The following is a 19,677-nucleotide window of genomic DNA, read 5'->3' as shown; positions in this document are numbered from 1 at the left end:
AATCAGGGCAGTTTCATATGGAGGTCCAGTAACAGTCTGTAATTACAGCATTAGTGATCCCTGATTACCTCCATCAGTTTAGGTGGAGAGAATAGAGAAGCTTTTAGAATAATTGAACCCCAAAATGTAATTACGTACACACAGATAAGGATAAAAACAAATTGTAAGCTAGAAATTTTCCAAATAAAAATCAGGGTTTTATTTTTGATTCTTTAATCAGTACATTACATTTGACATAACATCAAATTATACACTATGCTTAGGCATACGACCATATGCTTTCACCTAGAGATGCATTTTCTCCAGCTATAAGGATTGAAAAGATCATATGTGAACTTCATTTCAATAAAATTGCTGTAACCTGTACAATAGACGCTAAATGATCTATAAGAGCTTTTGAATGACTTAGGTTCAACATGTGATTATACAGGTTTTCTGTGTTCTATTCTTATGATTCCATTGTACTGATGCATTTGCATATATATACATCCTGTATCGAAGCACTCTATTTTTAATTTAATTTTAATTATATCTATTCATTACAAGAGAAAGGACAATGGTTGTGTTTAACACAAATGTAAGTTTATTTAGCTAATAGCTGCTTCATTATCAGAAGCTGTCGACATGACAATGTGGCACTGGCTGAAAAACAGTAAGTGACACAATCACTCTGTTCCCTTCATGTTCAAGGTACTGGCTGCACTTTCTGAGGAGCAGTTCACAATGCATCGGTAGCAAAATTCACCGTGACACTTTAGAGGAGACAGATGTCTGGGTCCAGTGTGTGTGCATTATGAGGGAGACATTCTTTTTCCTGCTTGTAAAAACATTGCTGTCGCCAGGGCTGCTCTCCCATGTAAATGTTGCCATTAGCCAGAACTGCACACTGAATCCTGCCAGTCTCACAGGTGATGTTGCAAGACAGTGAAGGGTATTTTCACACACACAAGCAGTTTGACTTCAGTTTTTTCATCAGTCGTCTCAAGGCTAATAGATATGTGGATTACTGTATTGCAGCTGAAAATTGGATAATTACTGCATTATACTATAGAAAGCTTATTTGCAAATGTTCTGTCAAAAATTATTAAGTACATGTCTTAAAAAAGATAAAAATGATCTAAATAAAGAAATAATATATAAATAAAATCAATGTCAAACATATACTTCCTGGATTAAATTTTGAATTAGCCCAGTGAAAGAAATACCAGGGTAGAGGGGTTCTCATATCCAACTAAACACATTATTGCACAGTGTGTAGTGGAAGGAAAGTACTGAGCCAACAGCAGCACCAGCAGACAAAGAGCATTGCCAGGTGGTTCTAAGGATGAGCACTTGACGGTGCAGGTGAGATGTTGGTGGGAGGAGTCGGTGTGGGAGTTCATGTTTCCGCGGTTGGTATCCTTTTATTCTCAGAAAACATATAGAAAACCTGGACTCTGGCCTTTAAAATTATTGTACCTTCCCCCCCCCCCCACTGTTAATGAACCTGATGCTCAAACGAATCCCCTGGCTAGTCACAAACAGTGTGGCTTTAAGATTCATTGGCCATAGAATTGATTGCTCGTCAGATGAGTACACTGAGGTCATGGAGTCTAGATGGGTTTTGCTAGAAAAATCTTGACTCTTGACTTATCTCAGTCTTTTTGATAAGAACACTGGCAATAGAAAAATATTATGAGGGACATTTAGATCTACTAAATTATATTTTAAACATTTTTAAAATAATAGAAAAATTTTGAATATAAACAAATGTAGAGAAAATAGTGCACTGAACTCTGCATTTCTCCAGTTTAAACAACAATCAGGTCTTGGCCAAATTTGTTTCATCCAAATACTAAATCAACTGCCCCTTCATTGAGACTTTAAAGTAAATCCAGAGATCCTACTGTTTAATGCTTCAGTGTATATTTATTAAAGATAAAGTTTATTTTTTTATTATAGCCATAATAACAATACTCTTCCTAATGTTTTATTGTTAGTTATTATTCACATTACCATACTTTTCTCTTAAATGTTATTTATGTTTATAGTTAATTTGCTGACTCATGATTAAAATAAAGTTCATAGGTAGCAAGTAACTTTCATTTTAAAACTTTTTATTAAAATATGATATGTATGTACAAAAGTACAAAACTCATAGATGCATAACTAAAGAGATTTCCAGAAGACGAGAGCAACAAAATAATTAGTGTTAAATAAAATATTAACAAGTGTTAACAAGGTACTATGTTCAGTAGCCAAAACATCAGTAGTATCTCATTAAGTCCAAAATTCTTTCCCCTTCCAGTTACTACCACTGAAAGAATCACCACTATCCTGGTCTTTAATCAAAATAGTTTTCCTGAGTTTTAACATTTATATAATTGGAGTAAATGAAATAGTGCATTTGAGTTTCACTAAAAGCCGTTATTCTCTCTGATAGTAAAAGCAATCAGCAGAAATCATATATATATATATATATATATATATATATATATGATATAAACTAAAAAATAATGTAGCTTAAATGTGTTCTCCATGGATATGATTTTTCTTACTATCTTTAGGAGTTCTCATATATAGTCTTTTAGAAATGTTTGATACCTGTCTTTATATTAATGTTTGAAACATAATCTGATACTTAGTGGTGTTTTATGGAAACAAATACGTGAACTTCAATGCCAGATCACAGCAAGAGTAGAGAAATCCAAATGTCTGTGTTTCACATTTCTTCAAGCCGAGATGAGAGGATTGTGCAAGTTGGAGACAGAGACGAAAGTAAAAAATATATATATATCATTTTAGGAAATAGCTTCTAAATAGCTAAATAGCTTATCTGAAGAGAGCTGAAGGGAGTTTAAATGGATTAAGGGACTGCAAGTTGAAAATAAAAAGGGGAGGGGAAATAGATGTTAAGTGTTTAAACCAATACTACACAGATAAATAGTGATCAGTTAATCTGTCTTTACTGAGAGAACAGAGAGATGGGGAGGGAAAGAGAATGAATCTATATTGCATCCTGGGAGATTACATTGCATGTTATAGAAAATGTGCTGCCCCCAGCATTGATATCTCCTCCTGAGAGACGTGGAAACACTTCACGTGGGCGTGCAGCTTCACCAACTGCAGACACACGCACCTGCCCTGTGATGTGCAGGGCACTTTTCAGCCTTGTGGTGTGTTGCCCACAGAAGGCTCTGCCCCCAACTGGGGCTGATAGAGGAGTGGAGAAGATGGGGCTTAATTTTACTGGAGGGTGAAGGGAAGGCAATTGAAAAAGACTTGCTTTCTTTATGTAAGAAAATTAGTTTACAGTTTGCATTCAAAACGTTTTTCGAATTAGTTTCAGGTGTACAGGGTAGTGGCTAGACATTATATAGGTTACCAAGTGTTGCCTGTGATGGTTCAAGTGTCTGCCTGGCATCACACGTAGTTATTACAGTATTAACTATGTATCCTATGCTGCGCTTCACCTCCACAAGCCTATTGTGCAACTAACAATTAGTACTTTCTTACTTTCTTAACCCCATCGCGCACAAAACCCTGGTTTTGATGTATTTCTTTCCTCCCCTGTTTTTATGTAGATGAGTTATTTTTCTTATTTGTAATTTTGAAAAGAAAAATGTTTTTTAAACCCTTATCTCCCCACCCCACCATACACTTTGAATTGAAGTGGATGATAAAATGTCCAGGGGCAAAAATTAAGAACTTGCAGTTTTAGAAGACAATTTGGGGAAACGTGTAGAATGCAAAAGCTGAGTATGAAATTGCCTATCGTATATATGTGTGTGTGTGTGTATATATATATGTGTGTGTGTGTGTGTGTGTATGTATATATATATAATCTGTTTTATATGTGTGTATATATATATATAATGTGTGTGTGTATATATATAAAATGTGTGTGTATTATATATACACACTTATAAAACTGATTTTTTCTATTAAAAGTATAGATTACAACTTGAAGGTTTAAGACTTCATATATATGACAATATTTACAAAAGGAAGACAGATGATAATAGATTTAAAAAGTTTAGTTTTGTTTGACAAATATTGAAACTTCCCCTTACTAAGCTGGCTTATCTCTCTTATGATAAAAATGTTCTTCTTTTGTTATCATATTATCTTCTGTGGAATTTTAAGACAAATTTTTGTTTTTTCTCAGATTCTCTTAAATACTCACAAGTAATACATGAAATAGCCATCATTAATGATTCAAGGTCACTTTATCTACTCTCCTTCAACTTAACAGTAACCCATGCTTTCTTACTTGGTTTGAAGGACATAACAAGCAGGCTATGTATGGTTATTAAGTTTTGGTTGAAATTTTGGAGAGTAAGTTAAAATGTAGTTAGTATTAGCTTGGTAATGTGGACGTATGAATTAACCCACATTAATCCACACAGCTAAAATATAATAAAAGGAAAAATAATCATTAGCTAAAAATTAATGCTAAATTTAATAGTAGTAGTATACTACTGGGTGCCCCTTTGACAGGTGTGAGCTTTAATAAGACATAGCAAAGGCACAAATTTCATGAATACACAACCAGTGTTACAAAGTGATAGTTACTCTCTTTAATCAAGGATCATGAAATAAGTCTTATGAACTCAGGATATGATACAATTTTTAGCAGACATACTAATGTTTTATGATTCTATAAATATACTTAATTTGATACAGGCAGAGGACTTATTTGGTATTAGAAAACACAGAAATGCCTTTTGTTGATAGGTTGGAAGGCAAACTTCTGTACTTTAATTAAACTAAGGATTTGAAAAATCTATATTTTTAAATTATATTTAATTTATATTATGAAATAGTGTGGGGATAATTATTTTTCAAATTATAATAGCAAAATATTCTTGTTTTAGAATTTTCAGTTCCTGATTTGCAATCAGAAATGAGGCAGTTTGTTTCAATTCTATAAAAACCCATCACTATCAAGCACCATTTATGCTGTTAACCTAAAGTTATATTTTTAAAACTGTTTAACTATAACTGTCTTGTCTAACTGACTCAAAAATTTATTGTCTCATTGAAGTTCCTGGGAAAGGTAATTGTTTTTAACGCAGGCTTACATTAGAATTTTTTAAGGGACTGCCTGAGAGTGAAAAATTTAATTTTTATCTCTCATACTTAAACTTTAGCTCCAGTCCTAGACCATAATCCTTGAGAACATAAATTGCTTGCTTTGTAGAAACACTTCATAGACTTTATGTTTCCATGATATTTATAAAACATGTGCTAAGATCTCTAATATGAAAGAACATTACCTTGCCTTTAAATAAAAATATTTAAGGTAGTTTACAAAGGGCATATTACATTGCTTTTATGTTAATTTTAAGGTTACATTCTTTTTTACTCTTTAAAGCTTTACGCATTTCAGTAGCTTTCTAATTTTAAGAGTGATATCCTGTCAATAGACCCTATTATTTCTAGTTCTATTATTTAGCACAAAGCCGTGACATGGCAACTTAGAACTGTGAAAAAGCTTCTAACCCGCTGCTTGGGGTGGGTCCTCCTTAGCCACTGACGAAAGCAGTGTGGACCCCATTCCGGGACACTTAGTGTAAAGCAAGGACTTGGTCTTCTTCAGTGTCGTGTGCCCTCGAACTTGGCTATGTAAATGTTCTCAAGGTGAACTGTATAGGAAAATAATTACGGCTGATGAACTCATCACAGACTGATGTGAAAGTAAGATCAATATCTTAATTTACAGTACAAATATAATAACTGCATCAACCGAAATACTCTTGAGAGAGATCCACAAGAAAATGAGAAATGCTATGAGAATGCTGGTTGAGCATATAAAGGGCATGAGATCAGCTTCATTATTAGTGATCACACGTATCCTCATGCATCTTCACGTAACGTAGGGATTTTGTATCTCCTGAACAGATCAAAATACTCCAGTCAAGTCACCTCTGTGTCACCTGCTCCGGGCTGTCAGAGAAATGTGCAAAAGCATTTTTAATTACTTTGAATACCTCCTGCCTCAAACCTCACGCAAACCACTGGCCCTCCTTTGAGGTTATTTTGAAAAATATATAAGTAAGCTATATTACTGGCATATCACAGACCTAGTGAAAATTACTACGGAACTAGTGAAAATTATCAAGTCCTTTTAGGAGATGCATGAAACACAACCTTCCTACTTAGCTGCATTGTGGTGTCCTCAGTAAATACTTGAAGAATGCCCTAGTCATTATTTTCAGGATAGGTTTTTCTAAGCATCGCTAGTTTATCCACTTTGGCTTTATGATAGCTTGGAGTTTGTAATTTCAGAGGAGGTTACCACGTGCTTCCTTTCAGACTTATAACCGACTGCAGAAGTGGGTTTTATAACCCAGGGGTGGGTCTTACTGCCGCCCTCCTGCCGGAGAAAGGACATGGCGTAGTTAAGACCTCTAGCAATGGGGGCCGTCTGCCAGGGTTCGAAGACTCATCCTTTCCCTTATGTGCACCTTGGTCCTCTCTTTAACGTCCCTTTAGCTCATTTTCCTCATCTCTGACATACATCCTCCAAAGCTCATTGTGGAGATTAAATTATTTAACACCTCTAAATCCGGGAGTGTCCGGCGCAAAGGAGGCACTCCGTAAGTATTCAAGGCAACCATATATTCAGTTAAAATTGGAACAATGACATCAGCCTGATATGGAGAAAATTAAAATTCCAGGCTTAAATAGAACTAATCATGCTCTCTTTTTCTCATAGAAAAAAAAATCAGACTCCCAATGTTCTTTTCACAATATATCACTATTTCACATCTGATGTATATGTATTTTCACATAGTACATATGTTTTAAAAGTACAGTATCCTTATTTCCCTTTTTCGATCCATGAAACCAATGGAATGGCTAGAATACAATCATTGGTATACAGCCCAGAAAGACTGCTTTGTTGTATGATGATGTTAGTCACAAAGTGTAATAGTAAATTTTTAAATGTTATATTCTCATTATTTTACTTCTGCACTTACAATGAATAAAGATACTTGATTATGTACAATAAGCAGTAAAAGTAGGTAATCAGATAAAAAATACTTTTCTTAAAGAACAGATTTTATTTCAATAGAGGAAGATGATTGCGGGAAAATTAAAAACATAATATTTCTTCAGACCAAACTTTTCAAAAGTGATCCAATTTGACTTAACCTATATTTTGACAATTGTACTAGCCCATTAATGTAAATTTTGGCCTTACAGGGGATATTGTTACTCCAAAGAATTCTGATACCTCTGAGGTATAGGTGCCCTAAAATCATCACATGAAGTAAATGAAACTGCTCCATGAGTGTAGAAAATTAGGTTATTCTCTAATATATATCAGTTATCTGTCTTCCGTACATTGATATTTGAACACAAGGGTGGTCAGAGATTTTCTTGCCTCCTTTTTATTCAATTAAGACCTATTATCTGATATTTAATTGTTTCAGTCAGCCTTAAATTTATATTTTTGTTTCTTTGTCTTTCAAAGTCATATAAAACTGGGAAACAATGCCATAAGCCGTTTTTTTTTAAGAAATACCTAAAAAACTGCCCCAATTTTACTTTCTGTTAATGTTCATTTACTAGGCACTCTGTGCAATTCTGATGATTTTTTGATTCTGTGTGTTTTCCATGTTCTGCCTTCCATATTAGTTTTGCATATATATCACTATTTTGCCTAAAAAAAGGGAACCAACAACTAAATTCCAGTGCCTAAATGAATTTAAGCAGTATTCATTCTGATTTCTGTTTATGATTATGTCTCTTATAAAAACAAAAACTTCACATTTTTATAAAATGATGAAATTTCCTCTTATTAATAGTGTTGTTTGCAAACTGTGAAGGAAATGAAATTTTAAGAGATTTTTAAAAATGTAACATAGATGTGAATGAAATTACAATGTATTTTTTTAGCTTTTTAAAAATATTTTTATTGGGTGCCTATTATATCCCAGGTATATTCTTTATAGTTTCCCATTTAATATTCACAACAATTTCTCCTGGCAGTTATTGGTATCTGCAGTTTATAGATGAGAAATCTAAGTTTAGAAAATTTAGGATGCATAGCTAGTAAGTGGTAGAATTGAGATATAAACCTACTTCTCGTTCTCCTGCCACATAGCTATTAAAATGGCGACTGTATTATTTTATATCCTGCTATCTTACATTAACAGTATGTGATAGAATTATCATTTTTACTTTTTTACTTTTTGTTATTATTACATTTATTGGAGTGGCATTGGTTAGTAAGATTACATAGGTTTGAAGGGCACATTTCTACGATACATGGTCCACATATTGAATTGTATGCCCACTGCCAAAGTTATCTTCCATCACCACATGTCAACTGTGCGAAGCATTTTTCTCTCTTCCCAAAATATGCTGGTTTTTAATGACTCCATGCTACTTTAAGTATCTTATTCTGTGAACAAGATACTTGCCTTATTAGAACAAACTGTCTTTGGTTATCTTTGAGAAAGACCCAGCCAAGGGCAATCGATGTAGGATTTGTAGAATTCTACTTTGGAGCCAGTGCTGGAGAACCACCACGTGGTTCTGACCCACAGAGACCCAGGGCACCCTAGGAGGACAACCTTGTATAAGCAGAAGTGCAGGGTTAGAGAGCAAGTTAACATGGGGCAAAGCAAGAGCTAGGTCGACAAAACTGTAAAATAAATCCAAGGGAAATAGTGGAAGTTAAAGTTTGAAACTTATGTTTTGGATATGTTAAGGCATATTTTAAATAATACCAACAACAATAATAATACCAACAGTAATAGTAGTTAATAACTATAAAATTTGTTATGAATCTAGCACTATTTTAAGAGCTTTTCAGATACTAATCCATTTAAACCTTACAATAACCAAATGAAATAGGTGTCTTACTATCTGTATTTTACAGATTAAATTTTACAGATTTTACTATCTGTATTTTATAGAAATTAAGAAAAAAGATGTCCAGTAACTTGCCCATCATCTCATGGTTAGTGCTGGGAGAGCCAGGCTTTTTGCTTGAGGCCATCAGATTCTAGACCAAGCATTTTTAACCAATTCACTACTTGAATCTCAGGCTTAGAAACTGGACGCTATTGAGAACGAGGTCAGTAAGGATTAGTTGTGTAGGGTTGTATTTTCAATTTTGCTTTACTAGCTGAGTGTTATTGCAGTTGTTAAGGTTTGTCATCATGAAGGCCTGGTAGAGAATGAAAATGAAAGGATTCCTATTGGAGAATTTTTGAAAAAAAATTCCATAGTATTAGAATTTCAAGTGTAGCAATGAAAGGCAGAGAAAGCAGTTTTCGAGACTGGTGCTTAGATCTTGAGACTGGATGGCTGAGCAAAAATGGCATCCCATTACCTCTGCAACTGCTGCTAACATTCACGTGTGGGAGGGAATCGATTTCAAAAGGAAAAAGTGTATTTGCTTCTTTAAATTAAGAATTTGGAAAGTGAAAAGACTTGAGGAAAGATAATTGAAAATGGTAGTAGATTAGATTGATAGATAGTAGATTAGATAGATAGGTAGATAGATAGATAGATAGCAGGGACGATTTATTTTGGGATATAAAAGTCTTGGTCATAGATACTTGACCCTTAGTCATTTCAGTTATGCTATTTTAAATGTTGGAATTAAAACTGTCCCAGGGTCTTCACCATTTTTTTGAGTTTCAGATCAGATGTTTCTAGGGTAAAATTGACTTGTGAGTATCTATCTCTCTATGAAAGAATTAATAGGAAAGCAGTATTTTATTTTTTTAAAAAAAGATTCAGTTTTACAGTTATAAAATGAATTTAGTATTAGTCTATGACCATTATCTGCCTTATTTTTCTTCATTAAAATCATGTGGAAAATATCCTATGTTTTTCTGTAGGTTCTTAACATTGATTGCTGCTGAAACTACCCAAGGCTTGAGACATGGGGATAGAATTACTTCCCTGAGCAGTTCTTTTCACCACTTTTTTTTTTCTTTCACAATTATCCACAGAATTGAGTTACCAGCCATGAACACCCAGTCATTTTGACTACAGAATGTTTTGTTACATTTGGAAGGCTTAGGGTGATGAAATGCACACTATTCCCAGATAGATGAAGTGTAAACCCTGCCACTGCTCCTTGGCTCTGTGAAAAGACACACATACATTTTCATTTGTGTTCCTTTAACCCGGCCTTTTCTGCCTAATTCACCAAAATTAGTAAAGACCCCTCTCCTTTTGCTTCATTTTTTTGGGGGGGATTGCGCAGGGGGGTCAAATAATTAGAGCATTTGTTTTTATTTATAGACACTTGGCTTCAGTATTCTCTTTAAAATTTTTGAGAGTTCTGTTGTAACTGCAATAATGTTCACATTTTTACTAGCTTCAAATTTTTTAATATTTAAAATATGCCTACGTTTTTTCTTTCTATCATCCAATGATTGTTAGCTTCTTGACACACCGTTTTATCCAGGCCCTCATACTGTGACACAGTCTAAATTTCCCTCTAGAATGCTCCCTTCTTTAAAAACTACTGCCCACCACACCTGCTTGACAGTCTCTTACTCATCAATCAAGATTTCAAGTCCTTTTACTTTTAATGAAAATCTTTCCCAGACAAACAGATAGGTTCATTCTTCGGGTGATTTCTCATAGAGTTTATACATAGTTGCTATTTTAAAATATCTTGTAAAACAGTTGTTTGTCCATCGGATTGTTAAGGCTTTTAGAGCAGAATCCATGTATATTCATTTTAAAGTCTCAAGCCCCAGAGCTTTGTCTGGGGCAAAGTTAACACCCATAAATGCTTATAGACCACACCAATCAATCAGCAAAGAAAACCCCAGAATCCAAGGAGGCAAGTGCATTTTTTGTCTCTTTGGTAATCTGGGCATCTTCGCAATTTCTATAAATTAATATTCTCTGAATGACACAGCAAAATAACCCCCTCAACCTAACCATTGCTACTCCTCACACGCTCTCTCTGATTCCATCAGCTTCCAACCTGTCCGGATTTTCACGTTACTTGCATTCTGGCCATGGCTTTGCTGGTTCTTTTGTTCTCTTCTGATCGATCACTTTCTTTTTCACAACTCCTTAAGCCTCTTGTTTCACTATTATCAACTGCTAATTTCACCAAACTATTTATTTTAAATAATGTGTCCCATATACTTCAGAAATATATGGAGACATTAAGTAAATATAAGGTTTTCTTAACCATGAACACAAAAGAGAATCTACTATGGTTACTGATTAAGGTCAAGAGGCTGTGATAGGGGTAACCAGGGCTAAAGGTGGTTTATCTGCCTTTTCTTCAGGTTTCTGGGGTTTTCACCTAACAGTTTTTGTGTTGGGTATTTTCACTGATGATTATTTGATAAGTTATTTTCAATATTTCTTAGACACTGTGTTTTGTGTGTGTGTGTTTGGGGCATCTCTTAAATGTCTCAGCTCCTGTTTTAAAAAATAGTGATACAACATTTTGATTTTCTTGTTGAGAATTTTATTATGATATGTAGGTGGTTTTGTGTTGTGTCGTATTTTAATAACGATACAGATGTTTTGTACGTAAAAGTACATTGCCAATGTTATTTTATCAGAATCTCCTACTGACTCCAGAAAGTTGATTACTTAAAATTTGAACACTTTCCTAGATTTACTGTGATCTTTTTCATAGCTGTTTTATGTATAACATGACTAATAAGTTTACCTCATTGTGTGGTTAAGTATTTACAGTGATTAAGACAAACCCCAATCAAACACAAAGTATAAAGTTCTGGAACTTACTATGACTATTTAAGGATTTAAATCTTCCAATTAATTAGAACATGACTAAAATTATTTTAAACCTTAACAAGCATGACATAATCTTATTTCAATAATTAAGCATTTTTGTGATGGTTTTTAGGGCTGAATTTGATTCACTGCTTATCAGTTTTTCAATCTCTAATTATCTAATGAAAGGTTAGATTGAAAGGGTAAGAGGGTTCTAGGAAATACCTAAAAATGTATGTGTAGGGTTAGATTTCAGAATAAATTGCTTAAAATTATTTTTGTTATGCAAAAAAGGAATACTTTATCTAATTAGCTGCATTTATTTCACAAGACCAAAGATTTCACTCCAAACAAGATTAAACTTTTAAAAAATTTAAATAACAATCATGTATTCATTTATGATAATTAAACAATTAGTCACTGAATATAAATGTTGATTTTAGATAACAATTTTATTTATCTCCTTTTAAATTCTGACACTTTACTTTTAAATATTTTTGTTGGAAATACATATACAATTTATTACTTGAACTATAGTGTTAAACTAATTAGAACATACAATGCCACATTTTTCTAGGAAACTCTGTGGAACATTTGCCTCAGTGGTAACGAATGTGTCTCCTGCAGTGTCATGAAGCTATGCCTTGAGGACAGACATTCCAGTTTTAACAAACACAGAACATGACACCTAAATAGTGCATGGGGCGTATGTATACTAATGAATTAGTCATCGCTTCTCTGACATTCACATGTAACTGAGCACCCTGTGTGTTACCTGGCAGCCCTGTCAAGGTGCTCCTGAAGCCATGAACAGTCTCAGGGTTCCTAGCCTGCGTTAGTGCCATGGTGGTTTTCTCCACACAGAAAACCAGTGGTCAGCTGTTACTCCTCAGCATGCCAGCATATTGATCCCACTCCGATCCTACAATTCCTGTTTTTAATCTGCTGTTTGTGCTGACAGAGTCGTGAGTGAATTATGTTCGGGGAAACCAGACCATCAAGTATAGTCCATGAATAGCCATGCTCTTATACACAGCATCTAAGTTGTATGCCTTTTTTGACAATAAACGTGGATAAATTGTATTACAAGTATTTTATTTGCTCACCAAGAAGACTTTTCATTTTTCTTCATGGTTTATTATTTAAGATTTTAGTTAAATGATTTAAACATGCTATCTCTGTTTAAGTAAGCTATTAGTAGTTAACAGGTGCGTGGCTATGTGTTTTTAAAATGAAGGTCTTACCTACTGATTTTTATGTTTTTGCACCTTTCGTTGCCCGAGTATATGCTTGGCTTTCATATAAATGATGAAGTCGTGTGCACCACTAGTAGTTGCTCTAATCTTGTGATACAATGATGTAATTTCTTGCAAGTAGATATGTACAGGTGCAGCATTTCTATATTTATAGGAATCACCAATCCTATTCAGGCATCTTCCATGCCTTCTGCTTTGAAAATTAATGTTAATTTCAACCTTATAGGAAGTAAATAATTTGATCTCCTTAAATGTTATTTTGAAGTGAACTACTTAAAATACAAGTATCTAAATGTCAGTAAATATTATCAGCTTCATAATTCTCAATGAAAAAAAGAAGCAATTTATTTTTTAAAGAGGCATAGCTTGTTAGAATCTTAGATACCAACTTCAATGAACATATTCTTTGTCATTGTTAAAATAATATGTACTTGGGTGAATTGTTTTCAAGAGAAATTTCAAGGATACTTCTTTGCTAATGTAAAGGATACAATTTTCAGATAGTTCTGGAACAAACCAGAGTTTCCATATTTTAGTGGATTATGATGCAGAATTTCAGAGTACTTTTCAATGGTATTATAAACATGGAGAGCAATATATACTAAAGTTTCATTTCCTAAATATATGGCAATATAAGATCAAAGCACTTAAACGTGAATCTAGTCCCAAAACTTGACTTTAAGATACCAACGGGGCAAGGGAGTTTTGTTTATCAGAGAGAGCCTGCTCAATGTGTTCTCATACTGAGTCATGAATAATTTTTTTTTATGCCAGGAAAAAGTTAAGCTTCCATGGCATAATTTTAACATTTCTAGAATGGTTTGAAATAGCTCCCTTCAATATATAAAATTCTATGCAAATACTATGTCATAGTTTGTTTTTTTCTAAAACAAATAATTTAAAGAGTTTAATGCCTCCTCCACTGAGAATAATGGGGGAAAATTGGGACAACTATAATTGAACAACAATAAAAAAATTTAAAGAGTTTAGTGTTTGTAGTTTTTAAGAAAAATATTTAGGATATTGGCAAATCTTGTGTCTAGATAGAAAAGTTATACATGATTACTGTGTGTTTTGGGATACCTTGTTCAACTCATTTCAATTCTGATAATAATCAAAGTGTATGGTTTCATTAAAGGAGCTGATACACTATCACTGGTTTTTGTCGTGGAGTTCAAAACACTTTTAATTAATATAATTATTCAGACATAAAGATCTTTAAGCCGAACAAAACTGAGTGACTATAATTACAGTACCCTATTCATGATATGAGTGGTAGCCGACACAGTCATAGTAACTCAGAGTAGACATCTCCTTTGGAACCAGTTGTAAACACGCTCTCGCTTTTGTGAGAAGGCAGCTTTATGTTGCTCATGCACACACACACACACACACACACACACACACACAAGTGTATAGAGATCTACAAAAGCCTGTGGATCCTCTATTTAGAAGGAACCCTGTGCTGTTTCTGTCTTTCAGTTTATGATCTGCTTTACACTGGGAACAGAGAGCAGGTGTTTCTGACTTCTCCAAAGGGTAATGGGCTTAAACTCTTGCAGGCCAGACTCACCTTAGATATAAAGCAGTGTCCTGATGTGAGGATCATTACACATCGGGATGAGCTCCCGAGCAGGTTACTGATCTCAGCCCTGAAGTGTTTCACTGCAGTGGAGTCTCAGTCACCTGGGAGGTTTGAAGGCTGTTCTATTTTTCAGTTGCAGAAATAGATTAGATCACTTCACAAGCTTTATTTATTGCTTTAGCTTCTGTGGTTTGTACTGTCATAAAGTATAAAGGGTATTTTGCTTTCTTCTTTGCAAGTAGAGGAATATGAATATTGAAGTTATTAAACTGTCATATTAATATATTACACATTATTTTACTGCCTATTATTGTATTATTATACATTATATAAATAAGATACAGCACGGATACTTTTACAACTGTTTTTGTAACATACATGCTGGTAGTCATCCTTCTTAAGTCATGTTATAATTTCTAAATGTTCTGTAGTTTAATAATATACTTTAGAAATTATCAAAGGTAATAACAGGATTGCACTATATAAGAAAAATAGGCATCATTAAACTTTCATTATAATTATATATATACACTAGATATATACATATGAATATATGCTAAATATACACATACATATATATGCCAAATTATAAGAAGGTAGATATTTGACTATCACTTTTCCATTAGCGATTTTTTATCCGTAGTTCAGACAGTGAGATAAATGCTAAATGTAACATTTCTATGGCTGACTGTGAAGAATAAATGCAGTGAATGAATAAACAGAGGTGAAAAGGAATACTAACAGTTTCTTTCCCATTACTCTGGATGTGACTAAAAAGAAAATTTTTCATTCACATCAAGTGGCCGGTTCCCCACGTATGGTGATGAATAGCTAGGGGAAATTGCATCTGTGAAATTCTCCAAGTATGCTATGATAACTCTAAAACATACAGAATACAGAAGAAAACAGAGAGATTCAGTGTATTTGACATGTATTCTTTTCAGCCTGAAATGCTTCAGCAAATGCATAGTCATAATAGTTAACACTGTGGAGTAACTGCTGTTGGCACGGACTCTAAAAGGTAATGACATTGATTTTTTTAAAAATAATACTCGTGTGCTACTTGTCCACTATTAACTCATACAGTCCCCAAACAATAATGATTACTCAGTATTCACCTTTACCGCTTAAAGGCCTTGGAACAAAATGTGCATGACTATGACTTTAGTAATAATATCATATTTCATTTTCCCTAGTTTGTCTGACAGTGTTTCACATTTGGCAAATTAGCTTCTGTGATGGAGGAAGTCTTCCCTCCCCATTCTAATTTGTACTGACCTTCAATCTCTGTCCTTATACATGTCCTATTTAGATTTGCATTACTGAATTAGCAAAAAGGTGATTATATTATTCAGACAATACTGGACTAGTGCAAATAAAAGCAGATCACAGTAACCCTAAGCAGTGATTAATATATGCCTTTTGAGCTTATGTTTATATGAAAGATATTGAGTATAAAGTGCTAAACTTCTGGGCTCTTATAACTATGAACCACCTTAATAACATAATTTCTCTTTGTGTGCAAATGAACATACAATATTGATGCTAGTAGCTTCATAAATAATTTTTAACCTAATCTGAAATATTTTAGACTTAAAGATGTGTTAGGTTGACTAATTTCTGCATTTATATTAAAAGGTAGCTTTTCAATATATTCATTTCTTGTAAGATAATACCTTGTGCAATTGTCAATAGTGTCCTCTTTCTCTCACACAGTTCTTCAGTTTGGAATATAAGTTACTCGGTCACTGTAATTATTTATTCCAATTTATTTGGTAAACCTGAATGTCTATGGAAACTATTCTAGTTTACTGTAGAATTTTAAATTCTGATTGGTATAAACAAAGTATTTTTGAATCACTTATACTCCAGTTTATCATAAAACAAGGAACTGAATTCAAGGGCATAGAAAAATAGAGTTTGAGTCTTTTAAAAGATTCTTTAAAAAAGATTTCTATTTGCTAACAGAATATTCTCTGTAGCATTTGACCAGGTAAGGTATAATAGTTACTGTGTGGTCCTGGGTGGTTGCTGACTCATTTATTAATTCATGGTACTGTATGACATAAGACAGAATATGTTTTGATCATTTTCAGTGCTGGTTACTGTATGGTACATGCATCTGTTCATTTGTACTTTAATTCCTGGAAGGTGTAATGACGGCTTCTACAATGTTAATTGCTGCATCTCTGCTAAAAGATGAACTAGTAAGGAAACGTGTGATGGTCTGGTCAGAAACTGATTTGGGGAGTGAAAGTAACTGACAAATCAGGGGAAATCAATTAGGAAAAATGTATACTTAAATACTCTAATTGAAATGAATGGAAATACCTTAGGAGGAGAATTGTCTAATCAGCATATTCTTACATTTGTGGGGAAAAAAGGCCAACTATTCACCAGATTACCATCATTCACTCATGCATTGTAGTTTAGTTCTTAATTTTCAATGAGATATTCCTATTGGTGATTTTTATCACAACGGAACAAGCTTGAGTTTCAGTTCATTTTTAATATAGATCTAATATGTGCCAGATTCTGATGTAAGAGATGCAAGTTTCTGTTCTCATCAAGCTCATGGTCACATATTGCAGAGACTACGGATAGGTGGGAAGAAATAGGTTTTATCACTATAAATGTATACAACACTTAAAAAGCATAAAATCTGAATGATTGAATCTGGATGTATTTCAATACATTTTATAAGATTGGACCAACTTTGATACCTTTTCATTTTCTTCACCTCTACCCTCTTAATGAGAAAACTGATTCATTTCAGTGAATATGTTTCTGCATTTAAAAAATCATAGACCATAAAAAAGGTTTGGTTTTTATATAATTTGAAAAATGATAAAACAAATCTAGAACATGTGAATCATCTTTTATTTCTTTAACAACATAAATACTTTCAGGTACAGTTTTCTCTATTATGTATTAATTTAATACATATAATTTAGAGTTTATTAACTTAAATATAACAAGTTATTCATAGATATTCTAAAGACTTGCTCTAAAAATGTAAGAGCCACACATTTTTGTAATACCCTGCTTATGTGTGAATACTGAAGTAGGGATTGGTTTATAGATAATTTTAAAAAGTTAATCTGACATAATTGGTGGTTTGTATATAAGGTATACATTTCCCATGCGAAACCTACTTGTAAAACTATCAAATTGTCATCTTCAGGAAGCCCAGCAGTGGAGTGACTGTAACAGATAGAAACCAAGGTAATACTGAAATATTTTGACAGTCTGGGGGATCTCCTCTGGGCATGCAACTCGTTTCCACTGTGAATTTGTGTCTGTTACAATAATGTTTGATTCTAAACACCAAACGCTGAGCTCATTTTCTTAGAGTTCTTTTCTTTTCTTTTTCGCAGCACGGAAAAGGATATGCTAGTCAATTCTACAGGACTTCCCTGAAGCAGCATGATTTGCACAAAGTCGACCAACAAAAGCATCAACTTTTCAACTTCATTATCTTGGCCATCCAGTTAGTTGTGTGTAACTGAGTAGTCGATTGCCCCCCGCAGTCACCGTGGCCAATTAGAGGACCTCCTTGCTCTCAGCAGGCCTGAGAAATGAGTTGAAATGTGCAGAACTGTAGAAACTTTAGGCAACGGATTTTGCCTCTCCGATCAGCGTGTGCCTGTTTACAGCACTATCTATCTTACTCTCTCCAAATGTCACTGAGCCCTTTCCATGTTTATATTCACCACGAGAAGCCAGTCATGAGGATAAAGGAAGTTTGTGCATTACAAATGCAATATCACTGTTTTCAACTTGACTGTTTTATATTATTTTTGTGTGATCAAGTGTTCCCCAAACTATTCCAACTTTACCTGAGAGATTGTGATTATGTTCTTTTCACCAGTGGGTTATAAAAAATGTTGTATTCTGAAGACCCACAAAATATCAAAGACATTCTGTAGTTTATACACCGTGTTGCAAAGTGTTTACTGTACTATTTCGAAGCTTCTAAATAAATATAAATATATATTATATTATATAATTTTCCTAAAATGTGGTACAACTCAGTTGGTTTTTAAATGGATTCATACAGTCCACATCATACAATAAAGTAAAAGGTAATTCAGGGTCCCAAAGATAAACTTACATAGAAAAAAAACATTAATAGTTTCCTCCCAGTTTCCATATCTTCTCCCTCCCTGTTTTTCCTTGTTTAAAAGAAAATGAAGCTGTAAGCTACAAAATTTTGCCAAGAACTTGTACTGAATTTCCAATGCCAAAGATATAGCTGCCAATGGTACCAGAGAAGCACGGAACGTGTGCTATCTAAATACCTAACAACCTATGTTACTTCGATTCTATTTCTATGGCTTTGAATTTAGAATCATTTAAAGCTTTTATAAAAAATCAATACATCCATCTGTATTTGTCGTTAGGAAAAAAAAAGCAAGCACTGGGTATCTGTACATTTTGTGGTGTAAAATATGTAATTGAAGATTATTACTATTTTAAGAAGTCCTCAATCATATAACTTACACGGAATTTTATTTTACATAGTTATGTGACTTCTAATAACTAATGGATGTAAAATCTATTTATAACTCTCTATGACTATATGGAGATATATAAATACCTGAACTGATACTGAATAACTATAACATACAAAGAATCTCTAAATTTAAAACAAATTTAATAAATTTGGAGATAGAGACATGGTACATTCTTGTTTTAATATTATCTTATGTGTGAAAATTTTATAGCTTAAATGTAGTCAGTGTTGTATTAATGAGAAAATTCTTCATAAGTCAGCCTTGAAAAGCAAAGCCTGCCTTTTACTTTATGTCAATGAGGTTAATTACTAATTTCAGTAGGGTGCGTTTTTTTCTTTTACATATATTCCTCTCTTTCTACTGCTATTTATTGCTTACTGAAACAAAATTAAAAGAGGAAAAATCAGAGAACATGAGATAAACTTCTAAACAAACAAATGAAAAAACCCAGAATTGTCACAGCTTCCCATTAAAGATAAAAAACTTCAACATTACATCTAAAGGTTTGCCCAATACAAATTATAGACCTACTTGGAAATAGCTCCCTTAATTTTCACCTGATCTTATTTTACAATGATAGTTTGAGCTACGCTATGTT

At 33.5% G+C, this 19,677-nt stretch overlaps 1 protein-coding gene across 1 annotated transcript in view; it reads left to right on the top strand.

The window, feature by feature from the left end:
• The window catches only part of PCDH10 (protocadherin 10), a 39,989-nt gene extending 20,993 nt beyond the window's left edge, over window positions 1–18,996 (top strand). The window contains exon 5 of the mRNA XM_037058517.1: window positions 17,940–18,996. Coding sequence (XP_036914412.1) covers window positions 17,940–17,959 — 20 coding nt within the window. The 3' untranslated portion in view covers window positions 17,960–18,996. The remainder of the gene's footprint in view (window positions 1–17,939) is intronic.
• The last annotated feature ends 681 nt before the right edge of the window (window positions 18,997–19,677 follow it).

This window comes from Sturnira hondurensis, unplaced genomic scaffold (genome assembly GCF_014824575.4).
Source record: "Sturnira hondurensis isolate 20B ecotype Veracruz unplaced genomic scaffold, ASM1482457v3 Scaffold0010128, whole genome shotgun sequence".
Lineage (NCBI taxonomy): Eukaryota > Metazoa > Chordata > Mammalia > Chiroptera > Phyllostomidae > Sturnira > Sturnira hondurensis.
The sequence above is the reverse complement of the archived record's forward strand: the minus strand, read 5'-3'. Positions and strand labels throughout refer to the sequence as shown.